Source organism: Hemicordylus capensis, chromosome 2 (genome assembly GCF_027244095.1).
Source record: "Hemicordylus capensis ecotype Gifberg chromosome 2, rHemCap1.1.pri, whole genome shotgun sequence".
NCBI classification, from domain to species: Eukaryota; Metazoa; Chordata; class Lepidosauria; order Squamata; family Cordylidae; genus Hemicordylus; species Hemicordylus capensis.
In genome coordinates this window covers 101,775,873-101,797,363 of record NC_069658.1, presented here as the reverse complement: position 1 = coordinate 101,797,363, position 21,491 = coordinate 101,775,873, and the positions used below count along the sequence as shown (strand labels likewise).

The 21,491-nt window shown below is 39.9% G+C and overlaps 1 protein-coding gene across 2 annotated transcripts in view; it reads right to left on the bottom strand.

The window, feature by feature from the left end:
* LOC128347638 (guanine nucleotide-binding protein G(q) subunit alpha) overlaps positions 1–21,491 on the bottom strand; it is a 153,737-nt gene that overhangs the window by 23,426 nt on the left and 108,820 nt on the right. For both annotated transcript variants that reach the window (XM_053302572.1, XM_053302573.1), the window contains one exon: positions 9,724–9,878. In XM_053302572.1, coding sequence (XP_053158547.1) covers positions 9,724–9,878 — 155 coding nt within the window. The remainder of the gene's footprint in view (positions 1–9,723; positions 9,879–21,491) is intronic.

The following is a 21,491-nucleotide window of genomic DNA, read 5'->3' as shown; positions in this document are numbered from 1 at the left end:
ATGAAGAACTGGGGGAGAGAGATGTTGTACTACTGAAGGGGGTGGAGCTTCCCACCAAAATTCTAGCAGGGACAAAGAACTTTGGAAGGTTCCCGAATGAAGTTTCTATGCATGCGCAAAGCCCCACTAGTGTGAAGAACAGAGACCACCACAAAGTTCATGTTATAACCTAATAGGGAGTGCACTTGGATCCCAAACTCTCCCTGATTTCTCATGTTGAGGCTGTGGCCAGGAGTGCTTTTTATCAGCTTTAGCTGATACGCCAGATACGTCCATTTCTGGAGACAAATGACCTCAAGACAGTGGTGCATATGCTGGTAACGTCTAGGCTTGGCTACTGTAATGCACTCTATGTGGGGCTGCCTTTGTATGTAGTTCGGAAACTACAGTTGGTACAGAATGCGGCAGTCAGATTGGTCTCTGGGTTTACCCGAAGGGACCATATAACACAGGTTTTAAAAGAACTGAACTGGCTGCTGCTATGTTTCTGAACGAAATACAAAGTGCTGGTTATTAGCTATAAGGCCCTTAATGGCTTAGATCCAGGGTGCCTAAGTGCCTGTCTAATTCTCTACTATGAATTGTAGCATAACTATTATATAAGTTTTAAAAATAAATGGAGAATTTGACTTTTCCCAGATACTCTGAAAATAATTAAAGGATATGCAGAGTAAACTGTGTCACTGCTTGGAATATATTCTAGTATTTCTTGCTCTCTTTCTCTCATTTTAACTGTCTTTCTGAAACTACTAGTGGGCCTTAATACTAAGGATTTCACACTGATTCAAAAACAAACTCACCATTCCCCCTCCCCCTGCTGGCCTCTTAATTCACCGATGCAGCCCATCCCGGGCTGATTTTTGGGTCTATTCGGGCCTGCAAAGATTGGCGTGGTGGCCATTTTGGAGGCTGCAACGCATGCTCAAATGGCCTCTGCGAGGCCTGCCATGGTCTAGGGCCTCGTAGAGGCCATTTGAGCATGTGTGGTGGCCATTTTGTTTTTGGCGGCCATTTAAAAAAACAATTTTAAGAAATGGTGCCCCCTTCAAGTGGTGCCCGTGGCACATGCCCTGCCCGCCCCACCCTAGATATGCCCCTGTTCAGGATATAATCCTGTTGGAGATGGGCATTGATGCACATACTTTAAACATATTCCTCTAAATACAATGATTATTTTTTTCTGAAAGGAAGGAGGCTTATGAAATGTATGTGTCCATCCCCACTCTAATACCTTTTGTGCTGACAGTTCACTACAAACCAAGTTTAAAGCACCTGGATGGAGGATTCTAGGGATATTTTTTGGTTCAAGATGAGTCCCACTCAAAGTATATGCAACACTATAACTTTTGCTGACAAATGGCTATAAACCCATTGCTTTAGATATACAAGTGTTTTTTTAGAAAAAGGAAAAGGAAAACCTAACTTGGCCTCCGCTCAAGTTAATTGTAGGTTTCAAATTGAAGCGTGTTTCATGGCAAAAAGCAACTTTCACATGTGTATGACTATAAAGTATGGAATGTAGTACAAAAATGTGATTGGGTTTGATTTTGAATGGCAAACTTGGGACATTTACAGCTTGGTCAGAAAAGTGACTTGTTGCAGAGTTAAGAAATATCTGGAAATGGCTTTTCCAGGTGGAGAGCATGCAGAGTTCAAATAGCTCAGCAATCTCTCTAAGAGGTCTGCTCTTACTACTTAGTTCATACTGTCATTCTGTGCCCTTTACTTATCATCCTTCAGTCCTGGGGAGCATGCCCCCATTTTAGCAACACTTGATCTATGTAGCTCTGTTCACCACTTCACATTCCTCAGGTAAGTTAGCAAGGCCGAATGAAGGGGCTCTTGCACAATGGAGGGGAAATGATGATCTCTGACTTCCTTTTGGTGAACTTCATGATTTGTTTCTACACTAGTCAGGTACGCAATCCTCAAAGGCGGAAAGGCCAAATGTGGAAACCAGCACATAAATCAGTACCCTGAAGAATACCAGCTTTCATTATAGCTTTTACTGTTGCAAAGGATAAAAGGAAAAATGGACTGAGTGTGGAAGCTAAAAGAAACCAAAAGAGAATTTTAGGCATAGTGTTCACTGGATTGCATTTGCATCTCCTTGAAACTACTGTTTGTTAGATAACCCCAAGTGATAGTCCTCCATCTTCCAAGTTACCCTGCAAATCCAAGCTATGCTAGAAATCTGTAGCTGCATCAGAAAGCAGCAAGCATGCTATGGCCAACAGCTTGTTATATAGACATTACCTTGGTAATGCACCTCAGGCCTATTGCTATGGCAACTCAACAGAACTGCCTCAGCAGCCACTCCAAATCATTTTTAAAGGACAATTTACAGCTATAATTAACTTTTTAAATGTGGCCTGTACTAGAAATATACGATGTACAATAAAATAAGAGTTGTAAGCCATTCCCCCCTGCTTAAATATCTAACTGAATGTATAGAATGTAGGTCTGCTCAGATTCACACTATATCCTACGATAATATAATAAGCATTACGGAAATAGTGTTGCAGTTCGTGTGTGTGTGTGTGTGTGTGTGTGTGTGTGTGTGTGTGTGTGTGTGTATGTATGTATGTATGTATGTATGAATCTCTCTCTCTCTCCCGCCCCCCACCTCTGTCAGGGAGAGAGAGTGTATATGAACTGCACTCCTTCAAAAGTGCCTGAAATCTTCTAGGATAGCACATCTAATGAGCATTTCCAGGAAAAAAAACATTAGAGAGCATTACTGCAGTTATGAATTATGCAAAAATGAGTATCAGCTCTGAAACACAATACTAATTTATAGTCTAGTCTATGGGATCGCAGGGGTTAGGCTCCTAGATTCTTAAGAAATGTGGTAAAAACATTGTTTTAAGGGGAAATGGTCCAAATAAAATGCCCCACCATGCTCCGCAGGTCTCCTGGCATCCAGCAATACCCCCCAAAAGTCCCAATGGTCCCTAAAAATGGATTTCCCACCAATTTTTTTAAAAATGGAATGAGCCACAAAATGGCTCCTGAAGACCAAATGGCAGCCAGAAATGACCTCCGCTGTCATTTCCGGCCTTCTAGGAACCATGGACATGTGGGTTTTAACCCTTTCACATCTGCAGAAAGGAGGTTGGGTTTCCATATGACATGCACAGATACGTGAAACCGCAAATAGCGGTTCCACGTATAACAAGGTTTGCTCTTTATACCGTTTTCAAATGCTGTTTTCAGCATTCACAAATCAGGTAATTGCAGCAAGGGTGCTTACAGAAATAATTCTAGGCTGGGGGTAGTGGCAATGTCCATTAATGATCATTATAGTTCACTGGCCTGACTCACTGCAATTTTTATGCCATTGACACTCTGCTGTGCTGTTACACAGAGCTAAATACCAAAAATAACGGCTAAAGGGGTCGGGACTGTGCCTGTATAGGTGACTTATTTCATTATATAGTATTATACATTTTGAAACAACTTCTAAACATTCAATTTGAAATTTTAAAAATCTGGTTTTAAAACCATCCATTTTAACCCACACTGATGTATGATGAGCAGCCTTGGAATCCACGGCCTTTTCATCTTTCTGCACCTGTTCACTCAGCCTCCCCTCTTGCCCTGCCTGAAATTTCCACTTCTCTAGCCTAATTCCCCCACAATGCCTCTGCCGGAATTACTCCAGCCTAAACAAATTAACCACTGCCCTTTCCCCGCTCTTCCCAATTCCAGTCCATACCTGGCTGATCTCCAAAATGGAGATGAAATTAATGGATGGCTGTAGTGCTAATTTTCATTTCAGTCTCTCCTTCAGAAGGAAGGAAGGCCTAGAGCCAAAGCAGTCTATGGTGTGGGAGCCTTTGGCTGGGTCCCAAGCCAGAGAGGAGAAATTGATACATTTATTCATGGGTGTGGGAACCTGGGACTGAGTCTACTGCAAACCATGTGTAGTAGATCATACTTAATGTTTATGCAAATGTATACTTCTATTATCTTTGTATTTGTGGGATGTTAAGATATCATATTTGTAAGAGCCAAGTAGAAATAGCTTAATTCCAGCAGAACAATGCAACATTCATCTGAACCCAAGTTGCTGGCTTAGTCCCTCTTCCAGAAGAGTAGAGAAAGTCCAGGTCTGGCAGCCAAAGATTGCTATTATTTTCTCATTAGGAACAGCCCCAGAGAAAGCATACTCACTAGGTCTCCTGCTTACTAGTGGAGAGTAAAAGTAAGTGTGCCGTCAAATCGATTTCGACTCCTGGGGTGGGGTGTGTGGGAATGGGACAACGAAGCACCAAAAAGCCAAGGGCAAAAAGGGAGAAAAAGAACCCCAAAGATGCTGTGTAACAACAATCAGTTCTTTATTCAATCATAAAACCTCTTGCCTGACAAATTTCCAATTTGGAGAATGTTCTCATATTTGATAAATTGTCTTCACAGTTACCACCACCGAAGAAGGCACTAGACCTAACTAATTTCCATACATCAGAATAAATCAGCAAATTTAGACTTCAAAGGGAAGTGCTCCCTCTCCCCTTGCAAATACCTATGAACTGCAGTGGAATATAAAACTCATTACAAGTTTTAGAACAGGCATGATATTACTTACACAGCACATCTAGTGTACATGGTGCCTTGAAGGGCAAGACATTACATTAGTGGTTTTCTGATTGTCTTCCAGAGAATTCTGGGGTTCTTTGGAAGCTTATGAGGGGCTTCTCAATTATAAAATCAGTTATAATAGATAAGCTGCTCAGAAGGTGCCTTGCACAACCAATCTTCCCTTGCAATGTGCAAATGTAGGAGAATGTTCGATGTGATCAGTGTACTCTAGAATGAGATAAGATGAATTTAGGTTGAGTCCACACATGCAGAAGAATGAGATGGGAAGAAGGTGGCAGAGTTCTGAGGTGGTAGCAAGACCTGTACTCCATTATACTGCAGTGGGAGACACCATATTTGAACATTCACCATGTATAAATGTCCTGCAATTAAAAACAACAATAACAACCCAAGCTTATACAGAGAAAAGCTCTAATAAGCTTGTGTTTATATAATAATAATAATAGTAACAATAACAACAACAACAACGTTTTCTATTTGCAGGGGGTTGCTACTATAAGAGATTCAAAACTGCAGTCCCCCACCTGCAGACTGAAGTCCCTCCACCTCCTCCTCCTCATTCTATAAGCTCAGTCCTCTGCCTATGTAGACCACTTCCACCTGTTGTCAGAGCAGATGGAGACAGTCTTTCTGTGATGGATGGAAGGCATGGGCAAACATCACTTTTTAATGAAGCCATACTAACAGCCAAAGTGATTCCTGGTATCATGCATGACCTTCCTGTTCCCTTCCTGTGCTTATAATGAGCAAGGCCAGATCATATCTATCTGTGTACAGAATGTCACTGAACCTGAGACCCATTTCCCCTTCACTCTGGTGATGGAATCACAGGCACAGAGAAATCCAATTGACAGAAAAACACATAAATGTCTTGCCCAAACATTGTGCTTTCCATGTTAAAAAGAATGGTGTTCACAAGCAGAGACCTGATCCCTTTGTTACCATGTTGATGTTCTCTTAGTACAAGCAACACCTAGTGAAATTTAAACCCACAACACATGTTCAAGGATGCAACCAATGGCACTATTCCCAACAGAAGAGACTGAATCTATTTGGGCAGGATCCAGACCAATGTTGTTCTTGTATGATGTGAGAAAACATGTGCCTCTGAGCAGGGGCAGAGCCACCATTGAGTGGACGGGTTCAAAGAACCTGGTGCCCAAGCCACAGCCCCCGCATCTGATGTCAGACACAGAGGGCTTGGCGGGGGCCACCAGCGGGAGGAACACAGGCCGCCGGCTGGGTTCTTCCACTAGTGCCTCTAAATGGTTTATGCTCCTCCACAATGTTAGACAACCACTAGTGGAAAACCTTTTCTGTTTATATATATATATATATATATATATATATATATATATATATATATATATGAGATTGTGCGATGTATTGCACAGCAATTAGTCATCGCCCCAGGTTGTGCTAGGGTTCTGCCAAATCCTCTTCTAGTGTGAGTCTGGAACAGAGGTTACTTTCTTCATGTAACATCCTTAAACAATGCCCTTCTGCTGTTACACTAGCACAACCCTAGTCTGAATCCTGCTCATTATGTACAGCTCTCATTTCCCAAAAATTCCAACTAATGAATACAAATGAGTGGCCATTAAATTTAACCAGCAAAAGCCACTGATATTTTGCACCCTGTCTAGTCTTTTTTGACAGTTTGTAGTCAGGTAGTTCAAATAGCTTGATAAAATTATACCGTTTTGACCACATTTGTCAAAACAGTGATGCAAGCTGAAGTTATATAATTGTCGGCTAAAATAGGCACACAGTTTGATTACAACACACTGCCTAGAAATCTAATTAGGGTGTGGGTGGACATTCTCCAATCCATCATTTATGTTCATTTTCAACACTGCAGGTTCCATGTCTGCAGTTTCTTCCACATCAAAGGTGAGATCATAATGATGCACAGTTTTAGCAATATAGTTTGATAATTCTAAGCAAAGACTGAGAAAAGTAATGGATATAATGCATATTTAGTAATTTTCTTGCAGAGACAACACTGCCTTGAGCTTTTTAAAGCAATGGTGGTCAAAAAATTCTATAAATAAGAATAATACATTGAGAAGTTTTATATGAATACTGAAAACATGAATTTTCTGCAAGTGCAAAATGCCGTGAAGCAAGGTACATCACTAAAAGATTTGTTTCCCCCAACACTTATTTAGAATCAGTGGATAGCACTTTTTAGCAAAAGTATGAACTCATTAACACAAGTATCAATCTTGTTGACAGAAATCCATCAAGAGCAGAGGATAGGTGACTAACTACACACTTTATTTTCAAGGCTTATTATATGTAGTGGTTTAATTAGATTGTAGGAGACTAGGAAATAATAAACTATTGCTGTGAAATATCAACAATTTACTAGAAAAGACTTTTTGAGTAAGAGCTATTACATTCATAACTCACTAATACACATACTTGCAAGAGAGCTGGGTATTTGAAACATAAATAACTATTAATCCACCAATTCTACTGAAGCCGCACTATTAAGACTAGATTAAGTTACTGTATTTAACTTCATAAAAGTCAGAGACTTGACTCCGACAGTTTGATCAACAACCAGGAATGTTTGCTGTGAAAATAGGGAAACAGATCTCATATTATTTTCAAGTTCTATACAACTAAAAGCTTGAAAATTTTATATTTGGTCATTTTGGTCAGGATTCAAGGCATGATATAGACATGTAAAATAAGTAGTGAAATGAGCTCAGCTTTGCTTCCACTTTAAACGTCTGTATATCTTAGACACAAAATTAAGCTCACATTTTCACAAATTCCACTGTCATGCACATTTTATATGGCATAAGCTGTCAGCACAAGTATATTACATAAAATGTACCAGTGTTCATTTTAATTATTGTTCAGAGAGACAATTACTTACTTACACACACACAAACACACACCCCTACCTACCTACCCCTTTACTGCACATTTGTAGGAAGGAAAACCAAACAGGATGAGGTCTGTGCAGAAGCTGTTTAAATAGTTCCTGCTGCTTTTGAAATCCAAGGAAAAATAGCTTATTATGTGAACAGAGCCACTGATCAATTCACGGCTCCTCAAAGAACTCATAAAACACGTAGTTTGCCCACTTTTCAAGACAGAGTAAATTTCAGACATTCCTATCAAGACCCATTTCCCTAAGTACATCTATATCCATATCCACTATAAATACTTATTTCAAGACCTAGTGTGCAGCAAGAAATCTAGAATATATTTCCTAGTCATTTGCAGAGCTTTTTACATGAAGTAAAATTCACTCTCTAATATTTTGTTGATAGTTTTAAAGAATTTTAATTTTTATATTGCAACACTTTTGTGAACCACTTTAAGAATACTTCAAGGTAAGTTATGACTTTAAATAAATAAACCTGATTTCCCCACTTAAATGACAGAAGCCTGAGGAGGGACTATGTAGCATGTTTGCTGAAGCTCTGGGATCCCTGGAGTGGTGGAGGATAGAAACTTGCCTCACTTGCAGACTTCTCCATAGCAGCTACATCATCTTGCCCCACAGAGGCTTTGGCCAACGCTGTTCACCTAAACAATCAGAAGCTAGGATGGGGGTGTTCATCTTCAGTGCATTGGCCTCTTTATTGGAACAATGAGCAGGCCTGTCTGATCACTGATTTTTGTTGGAGGCTCGAGAAACATTTCCCATGGGAACCCTCTTACATTAGAGTAGTATTAACCCTCCTACAATGTGTTTCGCTTCTTTTAAAAAGTGACAGAGCGCCTTGCCCCATATGTACCAAACCAGACTTGAAGATCTTCTGAGGCCCCGCTCCAAGTGCTCCTGCCAAACGAGGTGAGGTGGGTGGCTACTAGGAAGAGTGCCTTTTTGCTGGTTGAACGCTGTTTATGGAATAGCCTCCCCAGTGAAGTCTGCCTGGCCTCATCACTCTGCTCTTTAAACGCCAGGTCTAAAGAACGTTTTGTTTACTCAGGTCTTTTAACTTTTGATTTTTAAATTTGATTTTTGAACTGATTTTAAAAGAGTTTTACAATTGTTTTGTATTGTATTTTGAATTGAACTGTATTTCCCCCGCCACTTTTGGTCCTTTATTATTTAATGTGTGGTGTTTTTATTTCAGGTTTTAATGCTGTGTTGTAAGCTGCCTAGAGAACAATTTGTTATGGGGCGGCTAACAAAGAAATCTTTTTGTTTTATTTATTTATTTAAAAAGAAAAGCACCTACAAGTAACCACACTGATTTTACATCAAAAGTGATAAGCAGCAAAAATAAAGTGGCATTTTGAGCACCAATGCCTATTTGGTTTGTCCTTGTCCTGTATGTTTAACACAGAAAAAATTCAAACAAAATTAAATACAAGGAGGAGGGAACAGGCTCTGTAAATCTAATCTAAAGCATTCCTCATTTTCTACAAACAGAATACGTTGCTCTACATTTTCTACATTCTGTAGAAAGCTCTACATGGATATGTACTCTATAGAGGTTATAGGCCACCTCCAGTCTCAAAGACAGGATGCCTCTGAGTACCAGTTGCAGGGGAGTAACAGCAGGAGAGAGGGCATGCCCTCAACTCCTGCCTGTAGGCTTCCAGCAGCATCTGTTGGGCCACTGTGTGAAACAAGATGCTGAACTAGATGGGCCTTGGGCCTGATCCAGCAGGGCTGTTCTTATATGTAGAAGCTCCACATTCGATAGGTACCAAAAACAAATGTGACTTATGTTCCCAGTTTTTGGTCTAATATTTCTTATTATGGGACTTGTATGTAGTTTATTCTTTTAAAAGAACACTTTTAATATACTACTAATAGGTTTTACCATTGCAGTAGACATATATATACTTGGGGATGGGGGAGAGAAGTATACTAGTAGTAGCAATAAAAGATATGAATACCCATGTGATATTCTTCCAAGGAAGTCAAACCATTCTAATTTTACTCCTTATTTTGCAGTTTACTAATACATAACTGCATATACACACACATTTTAACTTAGGTGTATTGTTAGATATACAATCTATTTTTAAACAGGTGAGAGAAAAAAGATATTTAGAGATTGGGCATTTCAGGGGAAATGGCTATCCATGCAGTATGTCTAAAATTGCCATTACTGTCCAAAATATCTTCCTAGTTATACTTACTATTTGGTAGAGTCTGACAATTGATACTCCCGTCGTCTGTCATAGCATTCTTGAATTCCAGGATCATTCCATAAACTCTTTATTGCATCTACATAGGGGTTCTCAAATGAAGACACTTTCTCTATATCAACTTCTCGAACTAGTTGTGCATTGCCCTGTAACAGAATATAGATATATATCTCAAATTACACTCATGTTTCTTACAGACATCAGACAGAATGTACATTAAGTTACAGAGAGATATCTTTACTTAAAAAGGGAATTTGAAAGTCCCCATGGGGAAATTTGGAAGTGTCATTTCATAGATACTGTATTTACCCAAATAGAAGATGACTCTGAATTTAAGACAACCCCCTTAAAAAGAAGAAACTAAATAGAAGTCATACCTGCATTAGTTCAAAAGGAACTGAATTTAAGATGACCTCCTGATTTCTAAAATAAATAAATAAAAATGGGAGGGGGGCCAGTCTTGGATTCAGGAAAATACAATAGGAAGTAAGACTAAATTCTACCAGATAGAAAGACTATGGTTAACTTTCAGATTAAATTATTCATGAGAGGTTCCATTAATTTCAAAAGGTCCGTTCATGAGTAATTTAGTCTAGATGTCAGCCTTTATGTATACAGGCATAAGTGTTGACTTAAGACAATCCAAGTTAAGACAAATGGCACAAGACATTTGTAAAATGCCATTTTGCTTCAACTTTATGACACTTGCCACCCAAGGGGAGGCACTGCTAGTTAGCACTGGGGTAGAGGAGGCAGCAGTGACAAATGGTGGCAATGAGTCACATTGTCATTGAGACTCATGGTCCTGGTGGCAGCTGCTGCATCTGAGGGTATAGCAGGATTGACTCGCCTTCTAAAATGCTCCCCCACTGCCACTTCTGCTCCTCCTCCTCCAAGCTCAGATGCTGTGTTGTAATGGTGAGAGAGCTCATCCCATTCCTGGCCCGTACCAATTCCTGCCCACTCTCCTTCCTTCCCCATCTACCCACTGTCCAAGAGGAGAAGGCACAGAACTGCCCAGTTCCATCCTTTCTGCCAGAGAAAAGTGGAAAAGAGCCAAGTGGAGACTGGGAAGGGAGGGGGTGGCAAAAAAGTGGAGACTGGGAAGGGAGGGGGTGGCAAAAAAGGGAGCCATTTCCAGTTCTCCACCATTAACTTCTCTGCTGCATGTCTGCACATCTGCGACTGACACACCACCAACTTTGACAGCAGCGGGGGCGGGGGGGAAGGATATCTGGCCTTGGCTCAGGAACTGAACCACAACTTATAACATTGCTGCTCTATCGGAAAATAGGTTCTAAGTGAAGATGTTTTAACTTAAATTGTGTACAGGTACCCAGTGTGTTGTGAGGTCTTCCTATATACAACTCAGTGCCTCTTCAAAAACACATGAGTAACACAGGAAGGGTTTGGTCCCCATTTGGATGTACTGACTATTTTGCTATAAGTATCAGAACAAAAATTACTATTTATTTATTTTTGCATTTTGTTAAGATGCAGTTGTCATGCTTTCTACATCATCTATATGAACTCTCTCAAAATGATCATGGATTAGGATTAAAAAATCATTTCCTCATGCAGAAAATGAAAAATATTTTACTTGATTCACTATGTACACAACATTCTTTGTGGAGCTGGACTCTGAAAGGACAGAGAAATGTGTATGATACACAATTTGTTTAACTCAAACAGCAACTCAAACTTGGTTTCATAATCTGGAAATTCTCCTTCTTTGTGCAGTATACTTAGTTATCTTGTAGTGCTGAACAATCACTAGCTCAACATTCAATTTTCAGTTTCTGTTTGAGTTACCAATGCAACAGCAAACAGGTTCAAGTGGAGGCAGTTCTGTTTTCTTTAAACAAGCAGACTGAAATCGCTGCAAAACTTTTACAAATTACAAAATTAGGTTCTGTTACGAATAATTTTGTCTATTTTTATCCTATGAAATACCCCACCCCACCTAAAGTAAAAGAAAAATTATGTGGGCTCCATTCAAACTAAGTTTTTGCAGGTAATTAATAACCTTGGTTTCAGCTTTGAACTTGCTGAGATGCTGATCTTCAAGGTAAAATAATCATAGTCAGAAGAGCATATTAAAGCAAGAACCAGGTACTTGTAAAGGGGAAAAAAACTTTGTCATTTTCTTTCATGGTATGTATGAATTGTCGCTTACGAGTGGGTGTGAACAAAATAATCACGTAGATTGGGGCCAGTGGTATGGGTCTATCTTATCAAAAATCATCCAGCCAAAAGGGCAACCTGTTCTATAAATCACAGTCATATCTTGCTTTATAAAGCTGGAAACATCAGAGTGAAGCAATTCAGTCAGACACAGATTCTGGACACTTGGATAGTCATTAAGGCTGCATGCAACCTCCCCACTCTCCCCAACAGAGGTTCGTTTTCATTTAAAAGCTACTTGATAGATACTCAACAGATGTGAATGTTCCCAGCATGGAGATAGAGCAATAGGGAAGCTAAACCTGCTGAATATGAGCCTACCTCACATTTATTACAGACACAGGACCTCTGGCAGGAACTTGGCAAGCCTACCAGCTGTTAAAGCTTATGTCAGAACTGAGGGGAGGGAAAAGTTTACCTAGAAAAGCCTAGGTAACTGTGTACTTATTAGATATCAATACATTTAACCCACAACTGCATATCTTGCAATTATGGCCAAACAATGCTGCACCTCATACTTGCATAACACTAAATTCATGTAAATGGTCCAGGACAGCAATATGTGCGCATGCCACCTGGAAGTTTTATTCTAATCAAAGTATATTTTTATATGGGTAATCAACAGACTTTTATACAGAATTTACAAATATACAGAAATGAACCAAACACATCAAATAACATACAGTTGACTCAGAGTAATCACATGCATTCTGTTATAAATTTGTCTCACATTTTAACTGTTCCAGCCAGAAAAATAAAGCTTTTCTTGTGTTACATAAGCATACTATCTGCTAATAAAACTTAAAAATCTAATGATCTTCCCAGATAAGATTTCAACATCAGAAAAATAAGGACTGCATGTAAACTATTAGAAATATTACACTGAAAAAATATACATTCCTTTAACAAAAATAAAAAAAACCTCCAAACCCACAAGAGCATTGACTTTCGCCACAGGCCCAGTCAGAGTCAGAGTAGATGGCAGAACATTAAATCTGGCCAATGAAAAAGCTTGTCTCAAATTCAGAGTTGTCAAATTTAGTAATTAGGGTACAGGAAATGAAGAAAATGAAAGACAAGGGCACATATAAAGAGAAGAGTAGCATCTCTAGGCAGAAGCCAGTGTCGTGACTCTCTATATCTAGAAGTCTTTGCTTCAAAACACACTGTACAGGCAGATGATTGGAGATGATCATTAATGCTTCATTAAGGGAGGACAGGATGTCATTGTGCCTCAAGGAAGGGATGGTAAGACCATTATTTAAAAAGCCCTCCCTTGATTCCTCTAACCCAGACAACTATAGATCGGTCTCTAACTGGTTTCTCTAATCTTCGCTTTTGGGGCAAGGTGATAGAGCAGGTTCATTCTAAAATTGATGGGTTTTTTAAAAAACTGATATCTTAATTTAAATCAGATGGTTAAATTTTAAATCAGATTTGTTTTAATTAAAATGATTTAGAAGAAACAATTTATAAAGAACCTAGTCAAAGAAATTATCATGAATATTAATTATATTCTGTGAATATGCTAACATTGGTATATGGGGATAAGAGGTAACAGACTTGATCAGTCCTATTCTGCAGGTGGTGTACATGCAGCGCGCGCACACACACACACACACAGTCATGCCCTTGCTCCCTCCTCCCGTAAGTACAAAAGGCAAAGGTGGTCAGTGAATGAATAGAGGATTTGTGGTGTATGGAGTAGATCTGAATAAGGAAGAGGAACCAGGATATAAATGTAAGGGATAGGAGAAGGAAATAAAAAGTAAATCCAAAAGAAAAGAGAACATATTCATGCAGTCCTGAGGAAATGTTTTCTGAGTGTATCCTCCATTGTAGATGGGAAACACCTATCATGGCAGCAAGCCATAAAAGAGAGCTGATTTGGGAATATTTTAATGAAAGGCATGTTTAAGAAAGAAAGGCATGTGTGCAAAATGCAAACAGTGCAAGAACAAATGCAAGGCCTGGTTGCCGGAATGAAACAGCATTATGAGAAGCATGTACCTATTATACTGTGCACCTACCTTCTAAACATGAAACCTACTTCTATCTCTAAATATGCATTTAGGTTATATTAGACAACAAGAATGTACTTTTATATAAAATGATGATTAAACAGAATCTTCCGACTCATGATTTAAATAGATTTGATTTAAATCAAATCAACACTGATTTTAATCACAGGTGTCATGATCCCAGAGATTAGTTAAAACTAAATATCACAGTAATTATCATAAAACTCAATGCCACCTATAATAATAATCATAATAAATTGAGGTGCAAAGTCTGTTAAGAGGGTTTGGGAATGATTGATTGATTAAGTCATTAAGTCTTAGAGGAGAGCTGGTCTTGTGGGAGCAAGCATGACTTGTCCTCTTAGCTAAGCAGGGTCCACCCTGGTTGCATATGAATGGGAGACTAGAAGTGTGAGCACTGGAAGATATTCCCCTCAGGGGATGGAGCCACTCTGGGAAGAGCAGAAGGTTCATAGTTCCCTCCCTGGCTTCTTCTCCAAGATAGGGCTGAGAGAGAATCCTGCCTGCAACCTGGGAGAAGCCACTGCCAGTCTGTGAAGACAATAGTGCGCTAGATGGACCAATGGTCTGACTCAGTATATGGCAGCTTCCTATGTTCCTATGTAAGTGCTGTCAAGTCGGCGTTGACTCTTAGCAACCACATAGATAGATTCTCTCCAGGATGATCTGTCTTCACCTTGGCCTTTAAGGTCTTTCAGTGGTTCATTCATTGCTGCCGCAATAGAGTCCATCCACCTTGCTGCTGGTTGTCCTCTTCTTCTCTTGCCTTCAACTTTCCCCAGCATTATGGACTTATCTAGGGTGCTGGGTTTTCACATAATGTGTCCGAAGTATGATAGTTTGAGCCTGGTCATTTGTGCCTCGAGTGAAAATTCTGGATTGATTTGTTCTATGATCCATTTGTTTGTTTTCCTGGCTGTCCATGGTATTCTCAGAAGTCTTCTCCACCACCCAAGTTCAAAAGCATCAAAACTTTTTCTACTTGCTTCTTCAGAGTCCAGTTTTCACATCCAGAGAGTGTCACAGGAAAAACCACTGTCCGAACGATTCTATTCTTGGTAGGTATAGACACGTCACAGCATCTAAATATCCTTTCCAAGGCCTTCATTACAACCCTACCAAGTGCTAGTCTGCGGCGTATTTCTTGGCTGCTGGATTCTTTATTGTTGCTGGTCGATCCTAAAAGGCAGAAGCTATCCACAACTTCAATGTCCATTATCAATTCTGAGGCTGGTTACTGTACCTGTTTGTCATTAGTTTAGAATGGAATACCAGCAAGCAATGTGAGACCAAGGGGGTGGGGGAGAAAGAGGAGGGTAATATGCCTTATCACCACGGCTCAAGATTTCATGAAGGTGCAGCCTCAAGGACCTGAATATCAACTGTATATTTATACAGACAAGTTTTCCGCAATTATGGGTAAAGCAGAGGTTGGGACTGGAGTGCAGTTTCAAACTCATAAAGACCTGGAAAGAGAGTGCTGACATCATGCCTACCATTCCCCTGGCCCCTCTGGTTCAGCCTCCAAGTGTTTCTCCCTCAACAAGAACCAGTACCAGAATTGAGCTCAGGGACTTTTCCAGATGTCAATAAACTGCAGGATGTTCAAAGTTTTCACACAAAGTTCCAAGCACAATCTTAGTCTCGCTACACACATGCTCCTGAGGGCTTCTGTGCTACTTTATAGTGAAATCTCCATACACATACCACGTAGGGACCTCGTGCAATTTTCGCAGCTACTGTACTTGCCAGCCAGCTCTTGCGTTCTAAGAAGAACACACCCTTTCCCCCAATCACTACAACAATAATCATGAAAGAAGGTTGGTTCTTCTTTGAATGCAAGAGCTGGCTGGCAAGTGGCACTGCAGTTTATTGCTGTCTGGAAATGCCTCAGGTGAGAGAAAAATGTCTGTGGGGAGGCCCAGAAATGGGGAAACAAAAAGGTAGCAGAAGAGTTCAGCTACATATGATTGAAGAGGACCTCTGTTTAAGAGGCAAGAGTGGGATAGCTAAAAGAAAAGTGGAATAATAAATTTCCAACTGTTAAAGCCCAATTATCCCAGTGGGAGAGGAAGTGGTATCAAGAATGAAAGGGTTGTACCAAAGGGGTAGGAACCAGCTGCTGTTACTAAGAAATTTGGCATAGTCCTTGATGAGATGTATACAATCTCCTTGATGAGATGTATACACTGTATAAACACACACACACACACACACACACACACACACACACACACACACACACTTCTGGATTACAGCAGTTTAAAATTGTAGCTTCAGAAGTAGTATTTCTACTAGTAACATATATAACTTAGCTATTTGGGAGGTTGAGATGATTTGAAAAATTCATTTATGCTGCTGGTGTGTGCTTTTCATTGTTGTCTTGGTGAAAATCCATTGTGCGTTTTTAGACTTTTTAAGAGTTGCCATTGTTGTCCATAATGGATGAAAGGTGGGCAACTTGAGCAATGCAAGTCAATTATAGCTAGCAATGTAAGGGGGGGGGGGGGAAGTGGGCAGACCAAAAAAAATTGGACCCCTCCAGTTGAAAATGGCAGCTGTGCTACCTGGCCCAGTGTGCCTTTGCTTACTCTGGCTGGGAGCGATGATGGCACTGCAGAGGACTGGGATGTGGTGGTGGGGCAACATTTTTATTTTGGGCATGCCTTCGAGGACTATTTTGCCCAAAGGACAGGAGAATTCTCTGAGTAAGCCAATTTTCATTGCAATATCATAATACACGAAAAAGCAGAAACTCAACAGGTGTAGCTTTCCCTGATACATAAAACAGAAAGTAATCTGAGCTATCTACCTACAAACAACTAGAACCGACAAAACTGAAGTCAAGTTCCCAAAACATTGAACAGCAGGGAGTTTCCTGGTATGTATTTCATTTATCTATTTAACATGGTTGTACTTGACACACATCTTGGCTTTATAGCTTGGCTCACTTAAAACTGCAAGTGCTTGCTAATTATTCTCACAAATCTCTCAATGGAGCTATTAGCTTAACCAGCTGAAGTGTTTAATTGCAGCTTAAAGTTGTTTAACATTTAATTACTACTTAAAATTAAAATCTAAAGTTCTTTTGGATCTCTCTGCAGCTTCAAATACCATCAAACATGGCATCTTTCTGGATCACCTGAGGGATTTTGGGATAGGAGACACTGTTTTACAGTGGTTTTACTCCTATGTTTCAGGTAGATTTCAAATGGTAGCACTTGGTGACAGTTGCTCTTCAAAACAGGAGCTATTATATGGAGTCCCTCAGGACTCCATTCTGTCACCAATGTTTTTTTAATATCTACATGAAACCGCTAGGTGAGATCATCAGGGGATTTGGTGCTGGGTGTTATCAATATGTTGATGACACCCAAATCTATTTCACTTTGTCATCAATATCAGGAAATGGCACTAGCCCCTTAAATGCCTTCCTACAGGAAGTTATGGGCTGGGTGAGAGAAAATAAACTAAAGCTGAACCCAAGCAAGACAGAGATGATCATTGTTGGGGGTCATAATCTGCAAGATGGGATAGAACTACCTGTTCTGGACAAGGTTACACTCCTCCAGAAAGAACAGGTTCATGGCTTGGGAGTGCTCTTGGACCCAGGTCTCACCCTGGTGTATCAGGTTGAAGCTATGGCCAGGAGTGCTTTTTACCATGTGTGAATGATTTGACAACTCCACTCAGTTTTTTGAGAATAACCTGAAAACAGGGGTACACCAGCTGGCAACCTCCAGGTTGGACTACTGCAATGTGCTCTATGTAGGGCTGTCTTTGTATGTAGTTCGGAAACTTCAATTAGTTCAAAATGTGGCAGCTAGATGCGTCTCTGGAGTATTCTGGAGAGACCACATTATGCCTGTTCTTAAACAGTTGCACGGGCTGCTGATATGTTTCCAGGCAAGAATACAAAGTACTGGTTATTACCTTTAAGGCCTTGAATGGTTTCGGTTTGGGTTACCCGAGAAATTGCCTTTCTCTACAGATCTCCACTGCTCATTAAGATCGGGGCGGCGGGGGTGTGTGTGTGTCCGTCTTTGGGTGCCACCTGGAATCAGGCCTTCTTGTTCACCATACTTGGATTGTGGAACACACTCTCGATTGTTATAAGAGTATTATCTTCCTTGGAGGCCTTCGGGAGAGCCTTGAAGACCCTTCTTTTTAGTCTAGCTTTTAATGATATCTAGTTTTAGTTTTAATCTGGTTTGGATGTTTCCTGATTTTAATTGGTTTATTATATGTTTTTGATTGTAATGTAAACGGTCCTGAACCACTTTAGGAAAGATGGCATATAAATGAAATAATAATAAAATGAAATTATAGCCTGTATACACACACACACACACACACACACACACACACGTCTTTCTCTCAACCCACTACCTTTTTCATCATGACTGTATGAGTACAACTAAGGAACAAAGCCCTAGATAAAAATATGCTGAGGTTTAAGTTAAGATAAAAGGCACAAGACACCAGATCAGGAAGCACCACCTCAACACGATGAAGGTTATGATCAAGACAAGACTGAGAAAGTTCACAGACCACATCCCACAGTACACAGAACCAGGTATGTATTTCACACAGCAGCAGTTACTACTCCCTCAAGTGTTAGACTACTGACTGTCCCCACCACTGAACAGTTTGTAATGAGGTCTTGAAAAAGGGGAACAAAAAGCAGGACTGTCCGAAATAGATACAAGCAGTCTGATCACTGGAAGCATATCTTATTTTATTCAGGCCAAGGCAAATGAAATCCACTGGGAGTTGTGTTAAGTAACAACTGCTGAAGGGCTGCTCTGCGATTGACAGCACAGCATGTCTACTAATACAAAAATGCCAACTTTCAACTCCCACAAGATTTTTAAAAACTTCACATTCTCCCTGGTTCCAGACTTCTTGTTTGGGAGTTACATAAGCAGAACTTGAATATAGCACCCACATAGTCCATTCATAGCATAAATCATGCTTTTTAGGTATGTGGTTTAACTAGACTCACCACTGTGGAGAGAAATGATTTGTGCCAATTAAATGTAATCTACCATTTATGTTAGAAAATGTGTTAGGTCATGCTGAATTGTACCAGCACTGACTTTCAAACTAGTACCCAGTTAGGACACAGAAGACTCACAAGTCTCACCAATTCTAAAAGGTGCTTGCACAGGCACTACCCACCAGTGTTCTCTCCCATTTTTTCCACCTGTCGTGCAGAATGAATTTTGTTCTGAGCGGCAGTATCTAGACAGTATGTGCGCACGTGCATTCTAAATGCATGAGTGCACACCTAGGTGGCCAGATTTGGCTTTAAAAATGCCAAATTCTGGCTTACGGCCCATTTGACCCATGAGTATACCCCTTAGGTTCTGGCAACTCTGGTGCGCACACATCTTAGAGGGAAGACTCCTACCCACCCTTGGAAAGTACTCTTGGGTCCCATTACAGTACTCTGGTAAGTTTTCCTAGTGTTCCCCTACAGGTTAATGAATATACAGTGGCTCTGTTAATGATCCAGCCTTTTAAAAAGTAAATTATATATAAGTTAATCAGTTTTTCAATGGAGGTCAGATCTATGAGGCTAAAATCAAATATATTTTAATATTTAACACTTGAATTGCAGCAAAGGTTTACAGGAAAGAAAATAAGATTAGTAGAAAATAAAACACAACATTCCTACACTTTTTCGTGGGAGCAACTTTTAAGGGTTTGTAGTCCTCAATATAAAAGTAAGTATCTTAAAACAAATCATGTTTTCATCACAAATAAGTATTCTGAAGACTCTTTAGATACCAGCAACAATCTTGTTTCATCAGTAGTTTGTCACTCTGCACATTTACAGAAGCAGCCAAGCACCACTGAGGGATGTTGCAATCTGTACTGACTACGAAAGATCCTGTAGAGACACTTTCACATGTTAAATTTGTGAATTTATACACCATTGTGTTTGAAACTTATGCCTGTTCCACTGTGTAGATGCTTAGTGTATGTGTAGCCACTTTAAACTTGTACATGGCTTACACTCTTGAAGCCTAATCCTATCTATGCTTACTCAGAATTGTCCCACTGAGTCTAGTAGAACTTAATCCCAAGTAATGGTGCAGACAATTGTAGTTCAACTGTCCAATCATATAGCAGTAAGTCCCATTAAAATGGTAAGTGTGCATACATCAGGCTGTTAATTTGCGATATGCAAAGAGCCCCTAACTACATGCTTATTTTAAGGTGTAATGTCACCTGGAAGTAACATTAGAAACTCATTCTGGCAGAACAAAACACAACACTTACACTTCTAGAAATATTTGACAATACAGGATTAGTGAACCACAACCCTCAGAAAAGTGAATTATTTCTCAACATGACAAGAATAGTAAATATACTAAAATATATTCTAAATAAAGCCATGCACATGCTTTAGGCTGATGACTAAGCCAGTGGCTGTGTTATTTCTACATTTACAAGTTCAATACTTAGAAATGCTACTTGAACTTATTTGGCATGGAAGAAATTTGTTTAGTGCTAAAATTCCTTTTCTAGGGATTTAAAGAGAATGAGAACAGCTGCAATGATCAATTTTCTTCCTGGCTTTCTACTCATTTTGCAAGCAACAGAATCACTGCTATATCCACCATTATGTGCATATTATTAAATATAGGATAGTTTTCAAGCTTTTTTATATTGTGGCCTCTTAAGATGATAGTTATGTGACATCCCTCCTCCTGATTAAAGTTTAAGATTAGATTCTACTCAATTTTTGAACACTAGTCCAATTTTTTTAGTATTTAACTATTTTTAAAAATTGCTCACATTTTGAAGTTATTCTTTTAAATTCTGGAGCTTGATCTGAGTTAGAAATAGAAGGGCCTTTCAACAATACGTTCGATTTTTGCAGCACCAAAATCCACACAAAACTGAGAGCAGGCACAGCAGCAGCAACAGCAGCAGCACTTCTTTGGTCAGTAGACTCATCTCCTGAGAGGGAGCTCTCTTCTGGCCCATTAAGCTAAAGCAGCGCTGCCTCTGTGCCTGCCTTTGGCTGTGCACACAGTAGAGGAGCTGGGTGATTGTCATCTCTTGTATACCTCCCATTGCCCTTCATTGTCCCCGTAATTCAGAGACACCTGGTAAGGTCCCTGCCCCCCAATAGATGCCTCCCGACTCGCAACCCCCTCATTGTGTGCAACCCCTGGGAGACTGCAACCCTACCCCTGATATAGAGGTAGGTCATAGCTGCCTGTCAGTGTAGGCATTGCTGAGCTAGGTGGACCATGGTCTGACTCGGTATAAGGCAGCTTTCTCCTTTCATAGTATGCTCTTTGCTACTAAGCAAAGAACAAATCAACATTCTTAAACCAAAGTCAGAACAGCCCAAATGCATCAGACTATGTCTCCTCCTAACATCCACACAATTTGGGGAACAATTTTTTTGGTAGCCCAATCCCCTGCACAGAAACACAATCAGCTAACATTTATATATTGCCACAACCATCTGTTGAGAGAATGCAATATTATGCAATTGTACAGAAGAGCCAT